Source organism: Nyctibius grandis, chromosome 6 (assembly GCF_013368605.1).
Source record: "Nyctibius grandis isolate bNycGra1 chromosome 6, bNycGra1.pri, whole genome shotgun sequence".
NCBI lineage: Eukaryota > Metazoa > Chordata > Aves > Nyctibiiformes > Nyctibiidae > Nyctibius > Nyctibius grandis.
In genome coordinates this window covers 38,940,036-38,963,948 of record NC_090663.1, presented here as the reverse complement: position 1 = coordinate 38,963,948, position 23,913 = coordinate 38,940,036, and the positions used below count along the sequence as shown (strand labels likewise).

Sequence of the window (23,913 nt, the reverse complement as noted above, 5' to 3'; positions counted from 1 at the left end):
ATTCAAACCCCTCATACGTGTGACCTGAGTCATGTTTTTGCTGGCATCAGGGAGCAGCAGGGTAACGCAGCTCTTGCAAAAGTTGTCATTTTTTACCTATGTTATATAACACTCAATTCTGGTTTCATCTTCTCTTTCCTTGTGAGCAGGATGCTGTGTCAGCTCTGCTGGAGAGGACATCTGCTGAGCTGGAAGCAGTAGAACAAGAGCTGGCTGAAGATGACGAGGAGGAGGAACAGGAGCAAAGGGGCTCTGAGGAAGACTGGTAAAGCCATTTTTTCCTCCCTCGCTGTTCATGCCTGAATGATTCTGCTCATTCCTCCTATTCTTAGGCAAATTAAAGGGCTGTACTTTTGGAGGAGATCATAGAATCAGAGTGGTTTGAGTTGGAAGGGACATTTAAAGATTCTCTAGTTCAGCACCCCTGCCATGGGCAGGGACATCTTTCACTAGATGAGGTTGTTCAAAGCCCCATCCAACCTGACTTTGAAAACGTCCAATGATGGGGCATCCACAACTTCTCTGGACAACCTCTTGCAGTGTCACACCACCACTGGAATTGGGGTAAAGTCTCGTTCTCTTGTGTGGTCAATTCTTTTACCTTCTTTTAGGTTTACAGTGTCTTGGCTGCTCTGTTAATTCCTACTGCTGATGCTCTTCCATTCCATGTACGTCTTCCTGTGAAACCACTTGGGGAGTCTAAGCCACTGGAGGTGTACTAGAATGTCTCATATCAAATATTATTTTCATTAACTATAATAAGCAACTAATAGGATTTTAAAAGAGAGCTGCTGTCTGACAAAGTCAGTGCGTGTGTACTTCCATTGATGGTCTTGTTTTCGAAGAAGTTGTGAGCTTTTCCCAAGAAACAGATTTCTTGCTAGTTTGCTATGTTGATTTCTATTCCTGTGCAATTTCTTAGCTGCAGTGTAGAAATAAATATATGCTGTATTGTGGGGGAAGGGGAGATGTGCTCATTTGTTTTATTAATTTATTGCAACCAAAGTCCTTCAACATTATCAACATACAGCTATTGAGTGTAGTACAGTATTGTCACAATGATTTTGATGGTGAACTGTAGTAGAGCTTGCTGGGTTTTATTGGAGCATATAATGAAATGTGCCTTCAGGTGACCTTAATGGAAGCATTTGGGTGATACTCTTGTTTTCCCTGTCAGGAAAATGCATACGTTATACAAGGGTGAAGGCCTAGGCCTTCTGATAGCTTTCTCTGGTGAGCTTTTTCAGTCTGAGAATAAGCCTGGGCTACTTCTGTTCATACAGGTTAGAAATGCTTGCAGAAGTATCTGATGAAATTGTGGATGAAGAGGAAGATAGCATTAAGCTGTCAGTAGAAGGCAACTGTACTGATGACATGGGGTTACTCACTGATGCACCAGAAACAGATGAAGACAAGGACAGAGAGAACAGTGCTGAGGCCCATGAAAACCAGCAAGCTGCTGTAATACTAACACTGGTGAGTATCTTAAACTACGTGTTCCTACGGTATCTTACTGTGTCTGAAGATCTATTTCCAAGGAGTTAATGTAGCAGTTTGCTGCATCTGAGCATTTACAATTTGATGCGGCCTTTGCTGTAGCACTTGTCAGTATGTACTTTTAACGAAATCGGTGCAGTCACTTCTGAACTGTGATGAGGGTATTTAACACATTTAACAGACACACTAGGCAGAACTTGTAAGTCAAAGACAATTAACTAACAATGTCTATCCTCACTTGTTTTGTTGCATAGGGAGAATATTCAAAATACAAGTGCAGTTCAGTAGCTTCGACTTGTGCATATTTAAAATATTTCTGCACATCTGTTTCATTGTTTCCTTTTTTTTCTTATTCATCTGATAAACGGGGGAAAGACAGAACAGGGGTCAAGATCTTTAAACCAGTGAGGGGATTTCCTTATTTCTTCCGTTTATTTTAGGGTGTGAAATATAAAAACTGGCTTAGCAGAGAAGAGGAGGAAAGATTAATGAACAGAAAATTCCAAAACGTGTATTAAACTGTGTACTATTGAACTCCCTACACGCTGCACATAACAAATTTTAATTCCATGTTCTTGTTAACTGTTCACTTTAAATTATATTCCACCTTTCTGAAAGCACTTTTAGTAAATTTTTAGTAAACATATCCCTGATGTGGTAGCACATACTCTAGAAATAAAATTTTTAGAACACCTTTCTGCATCTTAATGAAAACACTGTTGCATGCATTAAACCCACAGGTTCTGTAAAATAACAAAGGTGAAAAGGCAAAGAATGACATCTCATTCCTTCAAGTTTGTGACAATACAAAAGTTCAACACCTCAGTGGACTTGTTGGAAACTGTAATTAACTTCCAATTAATGTGGCAAGATGCCAAATGAGCTAAGGCCACGGTATTAAAAGGACTGACAGTCTGCTGGGTAGCAAGCAAATATAGATCAAAGCCCTAACTTGGCAAGGGAAGACGTCAAGGATAACATCTGAAGGTTAGGCACGCACACAAGTGATTTGCTAAGCCTGGGCTGGATGGACCTGGACAGTGAGTGAAAGACATAGCAGACCTCACTGTAAAGCCAGCCACAGTATAGATCTTTGTGTGCCACGTCCTCTCGGGGTTCCAGTTGTGTGATTTACGTCTTTGTATTTAGCACGTTGAAAACCATGAACCTCATTAAATTAACAGAGTTGAAGAAAGTGCCCCGGTGCGCATCAGTAACATCAGATGTGCCAGCTGCTGCAGTGCGTGTTCTGGCCGGGCTGTCAAGATGATTGCTGCATGTAAGCGCAGGCTGTACCACCTACGGGGATGTTGGCACCCGCGGCTGCCTGCAGCACGCGTGGGGCAACTGTAGTAGCCAGCAGGCCCTTCTGAGGGACAGCAGCCAGCAGGGTCTTCTCCCTGGGTTTGCAAGGCTGGTGCGGCTCTGCAGATTGCTGTAAAGCAGCCCCGCTGCTGGGGCTTGGGGGACATACGACAGTATGTCTGGAAGAACCTGGGCAATGTAACTTTCCGAGCTGCCCCTTTCAGTGTGCATAGGCACCATCTCTGGCATGGCAGAACCTTGCTGTTCTGCAAATACAGAACAAAGTAAATATAAATATAAACACACAATAATAATAATAATAATAATGGCAAAGCAAAACACTTGTTATGCCATGGTTGCATCTGACGATATGCAGGGCAGCAAAGGCCTTTCTGCAACAGCTTTGGTTTTACTGGATACAAAGAGTGCCTTCAAAGACTCCCCACACACTGTTAAGTGTTTCAGGAATTTTGTTTCTTTACTTAGCATAGCTACTCTATATATGCAAGATGGTTTTTGCTGCTGGTCTTTTTCCATCTGCTGCAAGGTAACAAGAATGCTTGTGTCTCCACTTAGCCCGCACCCAGGGCTAAACAATAACCAGTGGTTCTATCACCCAGTCTCCCCTTCCCGAACAAGAAAAGGAATTGGGAAAAGGAGGGAGACTCATGGGTTGAAATTGAAACAGATTTAATAAAATAATAAAACTAATATTGATACTAATACAAAAGACACAAAATTATACTTACCTCACAGAGTGGTGGCGAGTCCCTCCAGGGATAGTAACTGTTGAGAAGAGAGTAAAGGAGGAGAAAGAGGATGGCAGAGCAAAGAGCGCCCCCCATCCCCAGCAGCTTTCCCATTTATTGTGACCCTGACATTAATGTTACAGAATACACCTGTGGGCCAGCCTGGGGCAGCTGCCCTGGCTGTCACTGCTAATTGCCTTGATCACCATACCAGGGCTGGCCACAAACTGAAACAAAATGTAACAGAAAAGTGATTCTATAAATCATCTCTTATCCCTGCAAAACCAGGACAGCTTGTGAAATCCAAAGGCTCAAAAACAATGTAGTGGCATGTGTCTGGATATAGTAGTTCTTACAAACTAAATTCCTTTTCATAGGTTGATAAAGAGACTAACACTGAGGAATCGGTTAACGAGAACGCAACAGTCCGACCCAAGGACAGAGCCAGCTGGAGCTTAAGACAGCGTCCTTTTGTCAGGAACAGCATGATAGTGCGCTCACAAACCTTCTCGCCAGGCGAGCGGAACCAATACATCTGTAGGGTAAGAGGAAAAACACTTGGAATGAAGAGCTATTAACTAAAGAGTCATTTAACTTCTTGGGAATGATGCATTAATGGCAGTGAGTCGTACCGATTTTCCCTGCAAGAGGCAGAGCCTATGCTTTGTCCAGGTTCTTTTTTTCCCTAACTGACCTGATGCATAGCAGAATTGACTTTCAGTGGAGTTGCATGCTCTTGCAAAACACCTTTGCTGGGGCAAAAATACATCCCATCAGAGAGAAGTAACCACAGGTTCCTGTGCTGGCTGTCTGCAAAGAGTATGTTTCACTGCACATCAGCAACTACGGCTCTCACACAGCAAAACAATTTGTTAAAATGTAGAATAAAGTTCACTGTAAACAGCCATTGCATTACCATATTTTAATAATGTAACCATTTAAGGGTAACAGTGCAGAAGGAGCTCAGTCTCCAATTTTGAATCTCACTTTGTATCTCAGCTGGTTTTAAACCTAGGCAGCCCAAATCCTGCCCTAATTACATCTTTGGAAGATGTGCGAGCACTGCCTAGGGGCTGAGTTTTAAACATGGCTTTGATAACGAAGTTCTCCAGTCTCTCTAGATCTATGGTAGCATAGAAAAAAAAAGATTTGAATTATCAGTCCTATTGCTGCTAAACTAACTGTGAAAATCATGTGTTTAAAGATTTAAGCATGGAATACCAGCTCTATAGATTTTAATTACAGACACCCTAGAAAAGGCAGTTTATTTTTGGTCTTTACTTTTGACAGGTTACTCGCACAAGTATGACTTTCAAAAAAAATGCTTTAATTCTTCTCCAGTTCAGTTAGAGGTGGTTGCCTTAATCATTTGGGAACATTAAAGTTGATCACTTCTCTGTGATTATCATTGGCTTAAAAAAAGTAAATGTATAGTCAGTATCTACATACTTAAATAACTATTCCATATACCTTTCAGAATGAAACACAGCAGATTGTTCTGCAACAATCTTGACATAATTTGGATCGATTATTGGCTGAATTCAGAACCTAGCTTTCATCTTAATTTTTGTAGCCTGGAAAATATTTGTATTGGCAAAAAAATGTGGCCTTAGCTTACTGCCTGTGGAGATCTTCGACAGGAAGTAACACTACTTGCTCTAATAGTTTAGTTAGTATAAACTCCTGAGGTTTTTGCATCGGGAAAAGTATTGGGCTTTTGCAGCTTTGAACATTGCTACATACCTGCTGCCAGAAGCCAGAATCTAAAAAAACATACCTTGAATAACCCATTCTCTTTCTCACTGTGTATAGTATTGCCTGGAAGCAGAGTAGCCTAGGGAAAACCCGTGTTTGCACAGAAGAATCTTTTGCAGCTTCAGAAATACTTGTAGTCCACTGTCAGGGCTCAGGAGTGGGCACTGCAGCTGCGTCCGAGTCCATGGAGAGGGCTGAACAACTCGGGTCTCCCCAGTCCTAGTGCCCAGCTTGCACCACAAGCGTATCCAGCCTCGCTTGCTTTGTAGTGCTATACTAGAGGAAAGCGTCTGTTGGATACGCTCTGGCTAACTAGCCAGCTGCTCTCTTCTCAGAAGAGATGGCCTAGCTTTAAGAAAGCACCTACTCTCATATGATGTTACAGCAAACAGCAGGATTTTTGAGGCCTAAAGGACAGACCCAAAGTCTGTTGGTGCCTTTGAAAATATCCCTTGCAAAGTGCTTAAAGAACATCAGTGATGACAGCCACCTGTGCGCGTCCAGGGGTGAGTGCCCAGTAGCGGCTCCATGGTGAAAAGACAGATTTGTCTCTCAAGAGGTGTCTTCATATTGCACGAGGTTGTATTTCTCACCTCCAACTCCCAGTCAGTCCTGTGTAAGCATGCTTTAGGGCTCTGGCTTTGGTTATTGAAATGTTAGCAGGATGATTCTTCTTGTCTGTCCTTTCCTGAAGAGGTGAAATACATATCCTGCAGATAGATCCTTCTGTTTTCTCTGAAGGTTCCCACCACGCATGCTGATGCATCTAACAATCAGTCCGCACTGATGGATGTGGAACTAATGCTATAATTTAGAAGAAACTACTGCCGAGCTGTGGTGCATATTTTTGGGAAGCAGGAACTGTTTCAGAAGGAAGCTGTAGGCACACCTATACTTGTTACAAATAATGATACAAAAATACCATTTGTTGGACAGGTGCATGTCTACAGTAATTTACCTTCCCTGTAGTAAATTTGTTAAAAGCCTGCCCCAGGTAAATGAAATTCCTAGTTTATGACTGCAGATTACATAAAAGCCTGACAGTGATTTGGCAGTACTTAATAACCCTAGTTACCTTCCTTGCATTCCTAAAGAGTCTACTTACTATTCGTTCGGTAAGATCAATGGTTGTCTTGGTTTAGGAATAGAATTTTAGAGTAGATACTTATTCTAGTTGAAAAGATTTTTTTGTACTAAGAATGACCTACATGTATATCAGCACTGAGGTTTTCTGACTGGTTATCAATACAGATGTGTTTGTATATGGAGATGATTTATATCTCTGTTTGTTATGTACGTTTTGACAGTTGAATCGAAGTGACAGCGACAGCTCAACACTAGCCAAAAAGTCTCTCTTTGTGAGAAATGCCACAGAACGGCGGAGCCTAAGAGTTAAACGGGTATGTGCTATGTTACCTGGATGTGGTTTAAAACAAAGTATGAGGAGAGTAGGAGTAGCAAACAACTAAAATCACATGCTTTATTTCAAGTATTTCAGCAAAAGCGATGCAAGGACCACATGTAGTCCTGTAGTTTCAGGCTGAAATCTCAACACAGTGGTCTCAGTCCCACATCTTCCCCCACCAACAAAGCTTATGTTGTTCTAGTTATGGCTGAAGCCAGTGGCAGGACACTGGTGCCCAGCAGTGTGGCATTTACTGTTGAACTTTAGCTTGTTACTGTTAAAGAACCCAAATATTACAAAGTGATCCAAGGCGGCTTACGCTGCACAAAAGTCAATCCCAGCAACATATATATTGAGCAAATTTTGGTGGAAATTTCAAGGATTCAGATGTCCTTTTGAAGTGGGCTTGCTCTTCTTCAAGAGTGTTTTAGCAAAATGATTGAAGGCCAAGAGAGTAAGACTGTATTTCTCTTGCATGGAGTTCATTCTTACATAAGTCGAGAGAGGTATATTTTAATCTTGATCGTAACTAAAAAACATTTATGCGGAAGGGTTGTTACCAGGTAGCCGGATTATATTTGGCATAAGAAATAAATACTGAATAGTCTTGGGATGGCTTCTCCTGCCTTACTCATGTGAGAAGTCACTGTGAAAGGACAGTAAATAAATGTGAAAGACACTAAAGAAATGCATGTTTACAGAGTTTGTACCATTATGTGTTTGCTTAGGCCTTGAAAAAGCACATGTTGGTAAAAATAAATAATGTAGTTGAAATCTATGGGGAAGTCTATGTAGTTTTGGTCTCCTGGCCTTGTGTTATCCTGGGGACCAGGGTGGGGTTTTTGTTTTTAACCTGTAAATATATCATTGTACACCTGGTTAGAGAAGCTTTTGCACTTATTTTTAGCTAGTGACTGAAGAAAAATTCCAGAATAGATTAATTCTTGGACTTGGACCTCATCATAGCAGCTTTCTGCTAAGGAAAAACAAAAAATATTTGAGCTTTTCTGACTGTTTTATGTCAAACCCTACACTAGCCTCTCTAGATATTCATTTTTGTTTTGTCTCCCAAATGATTCAGCCTGTTTGCCAACCAATTATGCGAAGAGCTACGCAAGAGTGCCCCATACGCACTTCCCTTGACTTGGAGCTGGACCTCCAGGCATCACGCACAAGACAGAATCGTCTGAATGATGAGCTTCAGGCCTTGCGGGATCTTAAGCAAAAGCTTGAGGAAATGAAAGGTAGAGGAGAGACAGACCTTCCCCTGTGTGTGCTAGAGGATGAACGATTCCAGAAACTCTTGAAACAAGCTGAAAAACAGGTATGAGCCACATACAGATATTGGGTGAATGAATATGTGTATGTCCCTACCTTTTCTATAAATTCTGTAAAGAATTTGGTCTATCATGTTTTTACAGAAGCTTACATTTTACTAACTATACCTCTGAATTACATAGTGTAAACAATATTTCTTTATTAGCAAATACTACAGCATTTAAACTTAGAATTTAGGTAGTATTTTTTTAGTGCTCTCTAAATACTTTAGTAATTCAGAGTAGAAAATCTATTATTTGGGGTAATAGTTGTGGTTGATATAGTAAAATAGTATAAACATCTACTTAAAAGTTAATTGAAAAGACTCGCATCCCCAGCCGTACTTCTACAGCCATGCATATGCTTTTTGTCCTTCAGCACCAGTTGATTTGCAGTCTGCACAGAACTTGTAGCCAAAAGATCTTTGTAACAGGTAGAGAGAGGCAATGACCATTACTTACAGTGGTAGGGCCATGTGGGAAAGGCAGTACTTCCACTGTGGCTTATTTCCTTGTGCAGGATATTCTAGTTTTGGCAAAGGAAAGCCAAATTCTGTTCTCTATCTGATGATCTCTAAAACAACACAAGTATAATATGCACTGTCTCTAAACTGCCATAAGGTAAGGTGGGATGCCCTCATGTGGATAAAAGACAAACAGGATAGAAGAAGCAAGAACCAACAGTGACAAGCTGGCACAAGGAAAATTCTGACAAGATAGATGAAAAAGCTGGATGTTGTGAGGTTTTTGTTTTGTTTTGGGGAGGTGGTTTGTTTTTATAAATTGTGAGGGTGATCATACACTGGAATAGGGGCCTAGAGAGGTTGTTAGGGGAGGAAAAAACCCAACCAAACCAAAAAAACCTCAACCTCCACAGTTGGAGATATTCCGAGTACCCACCTCTAGCTTCACCTACTCTGAGCAGGATGTTGGAGTAGATGCCCTCTGGAGCTCCCTTCCCAGCTATGTCAGTCAATGTACACCAGTTTTTGATGAGGGGAGGTTGCTAGTGCCATCCAGGAGGCATTTGTACTCTTCAGTTATTTATGTATTTATGTTTGATAGAGATTAGTGTTTTGATGACACCAAGTTATTCAGAGGAGTAAAAATGGAAAGCAGTTGTAACAAGGTGCAGAGTTGTTGGGTTTGTTGTTTTGCTTTTAAAAAAGCTAAATGTCAGTAAGTAGCCTTGTGTAGAGGAGGGAAGGGACGGGATGATCCTAATATTTACGTATACAGAGATGACCTCTGAATTAGATGTTAGGAATGAGATACTCCAGATATAAGAAACAAAAACATGAGCAAAAACATCACAGTGATCAGCAGATGTCAAAAAGCAAATAAGACATGAATTACTAAGAAAATAAGTTTGAACAAACCAAATCACTGTTTTATGATGTAAATAGATGTTATGCCTGTAACTTAAACATTGTTCAGTTCTGGTTCCCCTTCTCAAAGTGTATAATAAAACTACAGAGGGTCGACAAGGATGGTCAAAGGAGAAAACAGCTTCCATGTTAGAAGTGGCTAAGTAGCTACAACTGAAGTCTATAAAATCATGAGTGAAGTGGAGGAGAGCAATTAATTATTGTCTTTTATAATACAGGAAGTAGGGAATTGAAGAGGTGGCAGGTTAAATGCAAGCAATCATAGCACAACGTTTGGAAACTGTAAAAAAGTTTTCCACAGAACACTGAGTGCTGCAAGTTTGCATAGGTTCAAAAAGCAGTTTGATAAATTCATGGAAGAAAAATCCATCAGAGGTCATTAACCATAATGAAATCACCTACTTCAGGAAGTCCTTGACTATCCGATAGCTTAGGAAACAAAACTTTTTCCCAGTTATGTTCTCCCAGCTCTGTGTTTATGCCCTGTTCTGTCATCTTGTCGTCCTGTCTCTTTTTCCTTGGCATCTGCTGTTGGCTATAGCCAGCGGAGTTCTAAAATGGCTGTAAAATACAAGCAGAGTTTAGGCTGAACATTGACAAGTGTTCTGAAAAACCTTTGCGCAAAGTGGGATAAGACAGCACAACATTTAAACATCACACAGTGTAACTGTGTGGTTTTATTACCATGTGAACTCGTATGAATTTGATCTTTCTAAGTTTTAACCCATAAAAATAGTAGCTTATATAAAAGAAGCATAGCTAAATTTATTTAGAAGTTCATCGTTTATATCTAATGCTGGATACAGGATAGAAAGGATAATTTTTAACTGTTTATTTAATTTAAAATTGCTCCCACTCAAGCTATTCCCACTAGAATAGAGTATGCCTCTGCAACATTTAATATTATAAATCCTTTGGATTTGTGCTGTCTTATTTCAGCCGGCTCTTTCAAGGCAGCAGATAGATATTTTATATCTCTGGTGTCAGTGATCAACACCATGTCACACACTGCAATGAGGAATAAGGGTAGTAATATACATTTCTAAAATACATGCAGGCTGCAGCACAGCATTTAAGTCCTTCTTTCCAAGCTAGAAGTCAGAACAATGATCACAGCCACTCTACCTCTTTGAAGAGTGCTTACAAAGTTTCTAGAAATATTTTTACCCTTAAAATCATTGCAGCCCTCCCCTGTGGAGCAAAACAACCCTAAGAATGCTGTACTCTGCTGTCAGTGTTTCCTCTTGGGTTAGCAAAACACAGCAGCCTAGAGAACATTGTCATAGATTATTTTTTAGATCCTGCAGGCATTATAATGGCACAGACTAATGCAGCAGCTGGAAGCGCCAGAGAAATTGAGAGAGTCTCAAGTGAAAAATGAAACCGCAGATGGGGGGGATGTTAAAAATCAGTGGCTGCTTGCTAGCACGTAGTTACTCTGCTTGAAGCCAAATACATGAACTCCATACTTTCCTTCCCCTTCCTACCACACCTTCTTAAGTACAGCAAGTACATAAAGCCCACTAATACCTGCAGATCAGAAAACAGTAGGTAATTCTGTGCACCAAAAGCATTTTCTCTTGTTTAGTTGCATTTTTGTGAGAAATCATGCAGTATTTCAAAGTTTGAGTCTTAAATCTTCATACAAGTAGGTTTCAGACACCTAGTGTCTTCTAAAGTACTTCCTTTTCGTGTATGTCAAAAAAAAGATTCCTGTGAATATCTGTAAAGATCATCTTTATTTCTTTTCAGTACATCTCCTATGTAGAGGTAATCTGTAATTATGTCATTAATACCACAAATATGTCCTTGTTCCAGTGTTTTGGTGTTTAGCACGGTTTACAGGTTTTCTTTAGATTCACTTTCTTTCTTCTAGACAAAAACCACTGAACAATTAAATGGGACTCTGGACTCTTAAATGGGTTAAAAACTGGCTGGATGGCCGAGCCCAGAGAGTGGTGGTGAATGGGGCAAAGTCCAACTGGCGGCCGGTCACTAGCGGTGTTCCCCAGGGCTCAGTTCTGGGGCCGGTGCTGTTCAATATCTTTATAGATGATCTAGACGTAGGGATTGAGTGCACCCTCAGTAAATTTGCAGATGACACCAAGCTGGGTGGCAGTGTCGATCTGCTGGAGGGTAGGAAGGCCCTACAGAGGGATCTGGAGAGGTTAGATAGATGGGCCGAGACCAACGGCATGAGGTTCAACAAGAACAAGTGCCGGGTCTTACACTTTGGCCACAACAACCCCATGCAGCGCTACAGGCTGGGGGAAGAGTGGTTAGAAAGCTGCCCGGCGGAAAGAGACCTGGGGGTGCTGATCGACAGCCGGCTAAACATGAGCCAGCAGTGTGCCCAGGTGGCCAAGAAGGCCAATGGCATCCTGGCCTCTATTAGGAATGGTGTAGCCAGCCGGTCTAGGGAAGTGATCGTCCCTCTGTACTCGGCACTGGTGAGGCCGCATCTTGAGTACTGTGTCCAGTTCTGGGCCCCGCACTTCAAGAAAGACGTTGAGGTGTTGGAGCGAGTCCAGAGGAGGGCGACCAAGCTGGTGAAGGGTCTGGAGGGTCTGACCTACGAGGAATGGCTGAGGGAGCTGGGGTTGTTTAGCCTGGAGAAGAGGAGGCTCCGAGGTGACCTTATTGCAGTCTACAACTACCTGCAGGGAGGTTGTAGTGAAGTGGGAGTTGGCCTCTTCTCCCGGGCAACTAGCGATAGGACAAGAGGACACAGCCTCAAGCTTCGCCAGGGGAGGTTCAGGTTGGACATCAGGAAGAATTTCTTTACAGAAAGGGTTATTAGACATTGGAATGGGCTGCCCAGGGAGGTGGTGGAGTCACCATCTCTGGATGTGTTTAAGAAAAGACTGGACATGGCACTTAGTGCCCTGGTCTAGTTGACATGGTGGTGTCAGGGCAACGGTTGGACTCGATGATCCCAGAGGTCTCTTCCAACCTGGTTGATTCTGTGATTCTGTAACAAGACAGGAAGTAGTGTTTCAGCTTTAATTTTGATAAGGTTTCTTCTTTGTTATCTCACACTTAAGCTAAGTGCAGATACAGAGATTCCTATCTGGCACTTATTTTTGGCAGAGAAGGGCCAGATTTTTGGCACTTATTTAATGTATGGCCAATGTATGTTACTTTTCTGTATTTTATATGATAGAAGATTCCCTATCTTTATAATTCACTCAAGAAACATGATGTCAATACAAACCTAGTCATGTACATACCTTCTCAAATACATACTCTCAGAGACGTTGGACTGAAATCAAAGTTTCTCTGAGAGCATCCTGAAAAAATAAAAGGATTAAAAAATGAAAAAGGAGTACATGGTAATGGAGAGTATTAAACAAAGAAGTCATCTATGGATGGAGAGTATTAAAACAAAGAAGTGACCTGAAATGCAGTAGTCACAAGAATCTCGTGTATAGTTAGGGAAAAGATAAAATTGGAACATTTTGAAATATTGTATGTTTAGTGCTCTGATGATTAACTAGGGGAGCTGATAAAACATATGGCCAGTGACGTATGTAAAATTAATACACTACCAGTTGTAGATTGCAAATTTATGTTCACTAACTAATAAGGAAAACAATATTTATAGGTTAATTTCATTTTAAAATCATAGCTGGTTTGGAGTTGGGGACTGAAGAAGTTAACAGCAGTAGAAGCTGACTGGATTTTGAGTGAGTTTTTGAAAGGGTGGTGTTCTTTCATGTAAAATACTTTCACATAAAACACTGGAGTGCGTTTCAACAGACACAGGGTACCTCTGTCTTGCTATGAACTGATTTCTATAAATACGCAGTATGAAATTAATATTATGGACTAACTTTTTTGAATTGGTTGGTTTTGTTGTTGGGAGTCTGCTGGGTTGAATTCAGCACTGGAGACCTGAACTCCTAAGTTACAAACTAACTTTGAAGATTGCTCTTTCTGGCTTGGGTGTGTGTTTTAATTTGAGGTAACAACAGCATTTTCAAGTCCAAGTGCCTAAAGTTAAGCATCAAAAATTAACTTCTGAGGAACTTTAAAAATTGTTTCAGAACATGAACTGCTTCTATTAGATTTTGATGGCTGGCAAAATTCAAAATGGAGTAACTAACATTTGTCTGACAGTACCTGCAGTCTAGAAATGAAGCTAAGTGCACACACAAGGTGGCATGCCCATGCCATGCACCCCACACATGATGGCGTGGCCATCTGCATATGAATGTGGCCACTTGTCTAAGAAGTCCAGGTGACTGCCCACCTAAAAAGAGCCACTGTTCAAATTATTGAGCATTCAGAAACCCTTGACAAAGTTTTTTAAAAAGCAAAACACAACTCTTAATTGAAGTCTATTGCTGAAATGGGGGATGATACAGCTGCGATTGTCCTGTTGATGCAGCAGCACTTGGTAAAGACATATGCAACAGAGCCAGCAATACTGAGGTACAGAAATACTAGTGGGTATGTAGCTGCTCAACAATGTTCACATCAAGAAAGATCCTTGATCTCTTATTACCACCGGTGTTCTGTTCACTTGCCTTGGCTTTTACACCTCGACAATGCAAATGAAAGACGTGAGTCTCACGTGCAAAACAGGAGTCGTGTCATGAATAAAAACACAAAAGTTCATGAATGTTAACTTTGCTAACAAGGTCAACAAAACTTGAACGTGTATTTTGAGAGCATGCCTTCTCTTTTTTTTTGTCTGTCATTTTAGATTAGGTATTGGCAACTTTCCTGAGAGCTTTCATTAGGAAATAAATGAAATTTATTAATAAATTTCTCTACATGGGAAGAGAATCACCGTCTCCCAGTTCTAAAACAATATTTGGATAGACAACATTTGTTCATACAAATTTAGGTATTGTCTAACTATAGCCCTAAGAAATGTCTCATCAAAATTTGTAACACCTAGTAGCCACCTGAGGTGGCGTGGGATTTGCTGTCACGGTTTAAAGCTGGGCTGGCTATTAACCAGGTGGCAGATGCTCTCTGTTAACCCTCTCCCCCCGCCAAGGGAAAGGGAAAGGGAAAAGGGAGAGAGACTTATGGGTTGGAAAGTTAAAACAGTTTTAATAAACTATAATAATGAAAAAGAGTATAATAACAATAATAATAGAAATAATCAAATATATACAAATATATACAAAGCCAAGACTGAGAGCTTGGAAATCCTCCTCAGGCAGAGTTGCTCCCCCCAGCACAGGGGAAAATGCAGTAGCTCCACCCAGCACACCTGCAGGCTTTTAACTGGAAAATTGGCAAAGCTGGTACCAATCAGTGGGAGACAGGAGGGCCCCTCCCTCCTGGGCCCCACCTCCAGGAGGCAGTGGGTTAGTGATAAATAGGAAAGTGAGAATGATGTGTATGGGATGGAATACCTCGTTGGTCAATCTTGGGTCACCTGCCCTGTCTGCTCCTCCCTGCAGCTGCGACCCCCCTTTGGCTCTTCACTCATAAGCAGTGAGGAATTTAGCAGTGACCTTGGTTTCTCTAAGACAAATTGGCCTGGTTTGGGCCAAACCAGGACATTTGCTCTATTTATTTTTCTTAGGAAAAGCTCTGTTATCTTATTTTGTGCCCATGGCTTAGGCTTGTGATGTCAATCTTTTGTCTTGCTGACCCTTTGTATAGGGATTTTCATAGAATCGTTTAGGTTGGAAAAGACCTTTAAGATCGAGTCCAGATGTAAGCCTAACACTGCCAAGTGTTTTGCTTGACACAGAAGAACTTGTCATTTCTTTGAAATGACTGGTTGTTTGTTATTAGCAAAATATAGTTATTTTTCCCATTTACAGGCTGAACAGTCAAAAGAAGAACAGAAACAAGGCTTAAGTGCTGAGAAATTGATGAGGAAAGCTTCTAAGGATGTATGCCGGTTACGGGAGCAGAGCCAGAAAGTGCCACTGCAGGTGCAGTCATTCAGGTATGGCCTATTCTGCTTTTCATGCTCTTTTTATTGTAGTGAAGTAACATGAATTATTTCTAAATATAATTAGACATGCCCTGTAATAGTACTCAAAAATCCACACGCCTTTGAATTGCAAGAAACGTCATACATTTCTAACATAGCTCCGAGTTGGAGTTTCAAAGGACGGGGCCTCAGTAACTTGCTCAAGTGGCAGAAGTGGCAGCATGTCAGCTGAGCTGCAGACCGCTACGTGGCACCAGCTGTGGGCAAGCACCTGTCTGTGCATTGCCATGGCTCACCTCACCCACAGCAGATTGACAGTAGGCTTTAAGTAACGGGATCTCTTCCGGTAATGGCAGGTGCCTGAAGCAAATCGCCCCTCAAGGAGAAGTAGAAAAGTATCCATCTCATCAGGAAACTGATTAACCACTACTTGTGCCTTGTTCAAGACTTGTTATTTAAGAGAGATCTTGAATCCCTCCTCCTTTTGGTTGCAGGAACAGAAGAGCAACCAATTACATGAAGCAATTAATCAAGTGTTCTTGCTTAGCATAAGCCAGAATGAACACTTTCTGTCTCAAACCTTAATTTCTAACTGGTCTAAAAGGCTGGACAGTAAAGTGGCAGGCTAGCAGCCTGAAGGCCACACTTCTACGTAAAAATAAACATAAAACCATTGATTGAAAAATACAGTACTTAATCTTTCACATAGAAGCAGTACTGCAAGCGAGTTTAATCTGTTTTGTCACTAACACACACTGTTTTTAAAGTTTGATTTCTGAATTCTTGTATAGGAGATTTAAGTCAGCTGCTAATACATGTGAGGATTTTTTTCCTTTTTTAACCCAATCTATTGTGAGCAGTTTGAGAAGTCCCTAAGCAAACAGGGGCCTGTGAGGCACACATTGCAGACCACAACTGTAAGTGATGCAGAATCAAAGCAAGAGAGAAAGGAAAGGGGTTCCTCAGCAAAGGAACGTTACAGCTGAGCTGTTTATGTTCAGTATGAAATTCAAAGCATCTTCAAACAGTTTTCACTTTCTGTGCAAGTCTTGAGAAAGAGTTTTGATTGGTGCTGGTCATTTAACAGTCATCAAAAACAGTCTGCTGCACAAATTTACAGGAACGTGTACCAGTGCTCAAGACATCGTTCTGCTGCAAGAAGCATATCATAAGACTCCATTCTCCTTTATCTTCTAATCACCATGCAATTAGCTGAGGAATCCCATTTACATAGTTGATTTTGCTCTGAGCTACTGCTTTTGATGGGAACTTGGGCTTCGCCAGTGGAAAACATGGTTTAGTCTACTGGGCAAATAGTTACCTCCTAAGGCTGAATTGTGGTCGCCCTGCTAGTTGGACTTGTTACAGTGCTGTGGCCTCAAAGACTAATCACACAAAGGTGTTTTTGAAGATCTCAAGAAGAATGACTCTTCTGAGCTTTAATTTTTAAGCCCCCAATACTTATCATCTGCTTTCTAGGCTGCTGGCAGACGAGCTTGTGTCAACTTGTTATGCTTCAGTAATCTCTCAGTTTGTAGGAGACAGAAATGGTAACAGCACACGGGAAGCAACTAGAGAAGGGGTTGACAATTCTGCTGCTCTGAGGCTTGCCTAGACACAATTACTTTATTTTTTTCCCCTCCCTTTTCCCAAGTCAGGATAAAATGTTTTATTTAGCCTTTTCATCCCCACATGAAATATCATCATAGGAAATTCAGTGACTAGATCAATATTTCGGTCTCATCATTGAACTTATTATGAAATATTGATTTTTTTTTTTCTTTTTCAAAATTGGAGCTCCTTTTTACATAAATCTGCCTAAGAGGGGAATTATGTCAGAATGCTCTGGCAACTGCATTATTGTAAATAAATTCTCTATATTTTCCAAACCTATATTAAAGAACTATGCTGTAACAGTAGCAGCTCTACAGCAGATGCCATTGGAGTCATGCCATAAATAGTAAAACAATAACTTGTTTCCTTTTCTAATTTCAGGGAGAAGATAGCATACTTCACAAGAGCGAAGATCAGTATACCAGCCCTCCCAGCTGATGATGTATAATTATGCATTTTCATTGAAGTGTTTTTCCACTTGCTCATCTCTTTTTCAGATGAACTTTGTAGTTCTAGTGACCTGCTTTTGAAGATCTTCTGTTTTAAATTCACTATTGATATGTTTATTTGTAAAATATAGTGAATTGAATTGTTGTATGCTTTAAAAATGGCAAAAAAACCCCCAACAACCAGAAAACCAAAGTAGATTAATTTTGGTATACTGATGCTGATTTTGTACAGTTTGTATGTATTGCATGTCTGTTTTTATTTTGTAAAGATGGAACAAAGGAACAAAGGCAGTACTAAGCATGTATCCTGTTGAACTGCACTGTGTTGAGAAATATTATGTTCAACAGAAGATTGTTTATCTTTTCACTGTTTTCATGTGAGCAGACTGTGAAGATGGCTGTTTTGCCATGCAATATTTTTGTATAAGAGTGTGATTTTTATAGTTTAAAGTTAACCACAAGCGTAAGCTCCTTTCCAAAACATCAAGGCTGCCTCACAACAGCTGCTAATTAGACTCATCACCCACATTGGCATTTTGTTTCTGAAAACAAATTTCTTCTGGTTTTGTTTTTTAATACTTTGTAGGAAGAGACAGAGTTGAGACTTTAGTTTTATGAATGTACAGTACTTTAACCTGCACTAAAGGTTTCTTGCATCTGCAGGAGAGTGAGAAATGCAAGGCAGACAAGTAACCCTAAAACTTACTATGAGATTACCAAAAGGGGCAGCTGCTTTCTGAACTGGAAGCTGAATCAAATTCATAATACCAACATAGAAATCGGAATAGTTATATCCACTGTACACTTAAAAATGAGAGTTTCTCTATGTTAATCTTTTGTCCTAGAGGCTGTCTTATTGCCAGCTAGGAATAGGTAAAAGTGTTTGTTAGGTTTACAAATATGAAGATGTTTCATTAAAGTATTTGTACCAGGAGAAAAATCTGTCACATATTCACTCAGATATCCGAAGTCTTGTTGGTAAGTAATCCCTTTCTGAAAAAGAAAAGCTCCTGACTAGAATTTGGTACAGTAAATAACATTTTTTAAAAGACACAATTGACCCTGTATGCAGTTGAGGGTGCACAGGATTAATAAATAGATGTGAATGGCATGTTTCAAGTTTGTCTTACATGAAGCAGCCAGCTAAGAAGCAGCATCAACTTGGATGCATTCTGTTAGAAGTCCAGAACATTAGAGGTAGGTGTTTTAAGCAGCCCCGTCTTGGTAAAGCAGTTGGGGTCTTACCTTCTGTGGGTACTGTGTAAGGAGGTAGACACTGCAAATAACAGAATTATTTCATTTTCTACTTAATGTGTTGCACTCAGATGTATTGAATTCACTGGCTAAAGTTTTCTTCCCCAAGCAACAAGCCACATAGGCATGAACTTCATCTTTCAAAAAGGCTGTAATTACTTGGTGAGAAAATGGAAGCAAATATAACCACAATATGGTAGCAGCTGTCTTAAATTCAAAGTGACAGTTCTGTGAGTAGAGCTCTGTGTAACACCCGAGCGTTTTTCTTATGCACAGATATATCAGTTCACTTAAATGTATATAGCCAAACGTGCTATTTTGGGCAAGATGACTGATTGAACATCCTTTATGAATGCCCCATTTGTTTTTTTGTTTCTTGGGTTTGAGATAACATTCATGTTTGAAAGGTCAATTTTAAAAAAAACAAATCTGGAATTATTTAATGTAGAGGTGAAATGATGGTTGACAGTTTCAACTTCTCAATTTGATTATATAAGTTGTTTGTAGAATTATGTTTAGAGGTGTACTTTATGATTTTTCTTTTATTTATTTACAGTCTTATTTATGTTCTGTTTAATATAGTTCAGTTCTGGCCATAAAAATATTTGACATTAAGGATGCTATTGTGAAAAATATTTAGAGCTGTCTAAATTCTTGCCAGATTAGCTGTTTCTCCTCACATGTTGAATAATTTTCAAAAGTATTATCATCTGATGTGTGAGCATGAGGTGAGGTCAAAATTTAAGTATTGCTGGCTTTAGCTTGCAAAACTCATTTAAAAATGAGAGACTTAAACATATTCATGCTCCTCATTTTCCAAATTGGTAAAGTTGAACATATTTAGAGTCAGTTTTTAACAATTATGGGTTTGGAGTTTGGGGTTTTTTTTACTAATTCAGATTATTCACGCTTCCAACACTCAATAGAATAAGCTAAAATATATATACAAATAAACCCCCATCAGTTTAAAATTATAAATATTACTCTTAAAGTGGAATTTACTCTGCACAGCAGGGTATAATGAATGTAATTAGTTCTATTTCCAGGTACCAATATCACTGCAGTTGCATATATCAAATCTAAATATTACTGGTACAAGAATATTTAGCCAAATGAGCAAAGTTTAGCAGAAATTGTAATAGAACACAGATCAAATAATTTTAAGTTTTGGTTTGTTTTTTGTTTTTTTTTTTTACTATTGCTATGTTTATACTGTATTAAATATCAAATGCTCAGGACTGAACTAAATATTTAATCAGGTTATATTCTGAATGTGTTTCTGTTCTAATTTTGTCTGTAAGAGTATGCAAGTACATCACATGAGTAACTTGTCTCTGCACTTTCCATGTGTTTCAGTGATTGGAAAATACATTTTTTAACAAAGCTCTTTTCCAGACCAGTTTTTTATTTAATTCTTTTATCGCTGTTCTGTGTCTTTATATGCTCTTTGCAGAAACAGATGGCTGCTACAGCTTTGTCAATGTAAAATCATTGCAGTTTATAGAAAGTTCACATCAATCACTGACACATCAAAAGACAAATTATATAGAAACCAATTAATATATTTGAAGTTAGTTCTTTACAGTTAAGTAAAAACTGCAATAGCAATGAACGTGGTCAGCTCTCCATTGGACAACATCTCATTATTATTCAGAAATACTGGTGTTCCTTAGAGAGGGAGACTGCAGGGATATGTTCAGTCAGTCTCTCTCACACACACATACACACAATGGAGAATCTTGTATTACGTGACATTATGTCTGAGAACATTTAGGTTACTGTAAATGGTACAGGTCCAGGGAACTTCATTCAAGGTTGTACTGTATTAGGTTTTTGTAATGCATGTTGGACTGGCACTACAAACTGTTTCAGGACTTAAACTACTATACTTTTTGTAAAAAAGACATTATTTAAAGCAGCCCGAGGAGGAGTTCAGCCATTTAAAATATGGTCAAGTCTCCATGCGTGCCTAGAGATTAAAAATTTTATACTCACTTATCCTGAAAAAAAAAAAAAAACAAAACAAAACAAAAAACTACAAAACCAAAACCTGCAATTGATTGATTGGATTTTGGATAAGTACAATGGTGACTTAGATCTCCATAACTCATCAATTAATGTAATTAAAACTGAAGGTAAGTAGTGATTAAAGGAACTACTTAGTAAGAAACAATCCCCCCACCCCCGATCTTGTAAACAGTAACCTGTCTGTTCAGCAGACCTTTCTTACTGTAATGCAGGAGTAAGAGATCAGAAAACCTGATATCTACCCTTTTTAAAGTCTGCTATTTCCGGTTTCCAGATGTTGATGGGCATCTTGCATATCTGCCATTGCATACTGCTCTGGTAATTGATGGTCAGATGATAAGCAGATGGTGGAGAGGAGTAGAGATTCCTCTAGAATTATAAAAAAGTCCACCAAACCAACCACTGAACAGTGCATCCCCTATTTCCCATCTGGGCGCAATCTCTGGGATGGCTTCATCCCAAAATTCCTGGATTATAGTATGGGCAACCCAAGAAACAGGGACTAAGGCCAGAACTCCAGACATCCACAGGAGTATCCCTCCAAGTAGTAACAGCTGATCTTTAGCTTCTGCTCTGTATCCTCCATCTTTAGGCAGTCCAAACCAAGACTAGAGGTCACAAGGCTCAGAAGTCCTAGTCCATTTGGTGTAGATACTAAAATCCTGGAAATCTTGAATTCTAGAAGCAAAGCTAGGAGAGAATCAAAGTCTTTACACTGTGTTCCTCCTACATCTTGGACTATACAGGTTTGCCAGAGTCCCATGGTCCAAAGCTCCAGTACATTTAAGTCTAAGTTGAGATTTTTCCAGTCTAGTAAATAGTTACAGGTACCAGTTAAAATCCATCCTAGTACGGACAACAGAAATCCAGCTACCTGTAGCCTGTGTCTGTGGACCAAATTAATTTTTTAGCAGTCACTGAAGCACTAAACTACTCGCTTTTGTAGCTACTGTTCTGCTCAATTCTTTGTCATACTGAACATAAGCAAAAGTTAAAACAGTGCTTTATAAAGCATGAAATACTCTTCCCTCTCCTGCTTTGTGGTGCCTGGTTCCATGTGCAGCATTTTGGGGATAGGTAGTGTGGGCAACCAGGAGCTGAAGGGTGTGGCCACAGCTGGGCTCACCTTTCATTAGTTTGGGGTTTGGTTGGATTTGGTTTTGGTTTTGGTTTTTTTGGGTTTATTTTTTGGGTTTTTGAGAAAAGCATATACTTTGCTTTCCATCAATCTGCTAAAGCATTACAGCAGTTCTACTCATCTCACAGTTTGTTTTTAAATTAAGTTTTAATACCACATTGATACACTTCTACTTACAGCAAATGAAGCTGCTGCTTTGTGGCCAGTTAAATATCATTTGTTTAAAGTCAAAGGTTACATGTTCAGAGCAACATGTTGCTGTAAGCAGATGGAGCTTATGGAGCCTTTGATAGGATGCATAATGCCTCAATACCTGTATCAGCAGAAGATAGTGTAAGTATTTTTGAAAGCAGCATTTCTCAGACTATTTTTGGTGCATAAACAGGTGCCAGAAACACTTAGAATAACTTGTATGGGCAGCGTAATGTGTTAGACTGGGAAAACACAACTTACTGGTTATGAAGCACCCACACTGTAACACCCCATGCACAGAAAAAGACATCTGCAAAGCTTGCTAGAATTTCAGAAATCCAGGGTTTTCTTAGCATAACAATTTCCAAGCACACAGAAAAACAATTTGATGCAATGCACGTATTTAGACTGTTTAGGATGTGAAAACTCTCAAGTTTGTACGTCACTGCGTTGGGCAAGTGGAAAATTGCAACAGGGAGTTAAACTTTGAGACTTGTTTAATTGGTTACAAATGAAAAGGAAGCGTATTTTTGGTTAAAAGCCAAGCTGCAAGGGAACATGCATATTCATTTTCAGGATTTTACAGTGCAGTTGAAAAAGCAAAAAGCACCTGTTCTGCGCAGTCTGTGAAAACTTCAGCATTCTGCTCTGAAACAAAGTTTTAAACAGTTCTGCGGGTGAGAAAACACACCACCTTCCAATACCAGTTATGGAGAAAACAGATGTAAGTTTAGGAAATCAGCTAGGTAACAAAGAGTCCTTTGAATTCCTACTGGAACAAGCTTCTGGCTTGCCCTAGGGTTTCAAGAAAAGATAGGGCAGTCTTTCTGTACTGCTTAAAACCTTCCGTTTTAAGGCCTAGTTTCAGTTTCCGAGTGTTGACACTGATCTTGCTGTTCCGCTACTGCATAACGGACTGAAGATAGATGGACTTCGGTTGAACAGATTGTGCAATTAAGTAGGGATCCTCCTAACAGAAGACAAAATCCCGCAAGCCAGCCAACAAATAACGCTTCCCCAAAATCCCACCTGGGAACAACATCTGGTATATTCTCATCCCAAAATTCCTGGACTGTGGAATGGGCAACCCAAGAAACTGGGACAATAGCTGTAATCCCCGATGTCCAGAAGAGCATTCCTCCAAACAGCAACAGCCGTTTCTTTTGTTCCTGTTGTCGCTCAGCAATTTTCAAACAGTCCAACCCAAATCCTGAGAGCAAGATGCCCAAAAGCCCCAATCCATTGGAAAAAACCATCAAAATCCTAGAAATCCTGAGCTCTGGAGGCAAAGCTAGGAAAGAATCAAAGTCCTTGCACTGCATTCCCCCTTCTTCCTGGACAACACAAGCTTGCCAGAGTCCCATGGTCCAGATCTCCAGTTCATTCAGTTCCAAGTTAAGATTTTTCCACTGGGGTAAATAGGTAGTGAGACAGGACAGGACCCATCCCAACAGAGAGAATAGTATGCCACTTAATTGCATCATTGGTCGATAGACCAAGGCCATTATAAGAGCAGTGTCCTAAAAGCTTGAGGAGGAAGGTCTCCCCAGCAGTTCTGCAACAACTGCTACCTTGAGTGATGGCAGAAGCTATGATGGATTTTTAGTTCTCTGCTGCCCCAAATATAAGCCCTCGCTATTAACCCTTTGTAAGCTCTGAAACACTTTTTTGTTCTTCATGAATATAAAGTTTCACATAAAGGACGAAGGACTTCACCAAACCACGAGTTAGGCTTTCCGATAAGGATTTGATCTGTTACCTTCCAATTTGCTTGGTAAAATTATATCCCAATGCCTGATGATTACAAGCCTGAGGATGAACAAAGAGGCCTCTATGACCCCTCACCCTAAAACACAACAAATCTTTGTGCTTCAATACGGATTAATTAGATTTTAAGTGGTGATAAAAAGTCAGCTCT

At 40.0% G+C, this 23,913-nt stretch overlaps 3 protein-coding genes across 3 annotated transcripts in view; 1 reads left to right on the top strand and 2 right to left on the bottom strand.

Annotated features, from left to right (window-relative positions):
• Positions 1 to 20,020, top strand: part of WWC2 (WW and C2 domain containing 2) — a 110,632-nt gene extending 90,612 nt beyond the window's left edge. The window contains exons 17-23 of the mRNA XM_068402757.1: positions 150 to 265; positions 1,284 to 1,476; positions 3,929 to 4,093; positions 6,614 to 6,706; positions 7,793 to 8,035; positions 15,205 to 15,332; positions 17,316 to 20,020. Of these exons, the coding sequence (XP_068258858.1) occupies positions 150 to 265; positions 1,284 to 1,476; positions 3,929 to 4,093; positions 6,614 to 6,706; positions 7,793 to 8,035; positions 15,205 to 15,332; positions 17,316 to 17,382 (1,005 nt within the window). The 3' untranslated portion in view covers positions 17,383 to 20,020. The remainder of the gene's footprint in view (positions 1 to 149; positions 266 to 1,283; positions 1,477 to 3,928; positions 4,094 to 6,613; positions 6,707 to 7,792; positions 8,036 to 15,204; positions 15,333 to 17,315) is intronic.
• A 974-nt stretch (positions 20,021 to 20,994) lies between these two features.
• On the bottom strand, positions 20,995 to 22,103 carry LOC137665282 (claudin-22-like). Its single transcript, XM_068404154.1, is given in 3 exon segments — positions 20,995 to 21,242; positions 21,245 to 21,552; positions 22,042 to 22,103. Coding segments are annotated over 3 exon segments (618 nt in total).
• Positions 22,104 to 22,846: 743 nt separating this feature from the next.
• On the bottom strand, positions 22,847 to 23,500 carry LOC137665188 (claudin-22-like). Its single transcript, XM_068404029.1, has one exon. The coding sequence runs from the start codon at positions 23,498 to 23,500 to the stop codon at positions 22,847 to 22,849; it is 654 nt and encodes a 217-aa protein (XP_068260130.1).
• Positions 23,501 to 23,913: the final 413 nt, after the last annotated feature.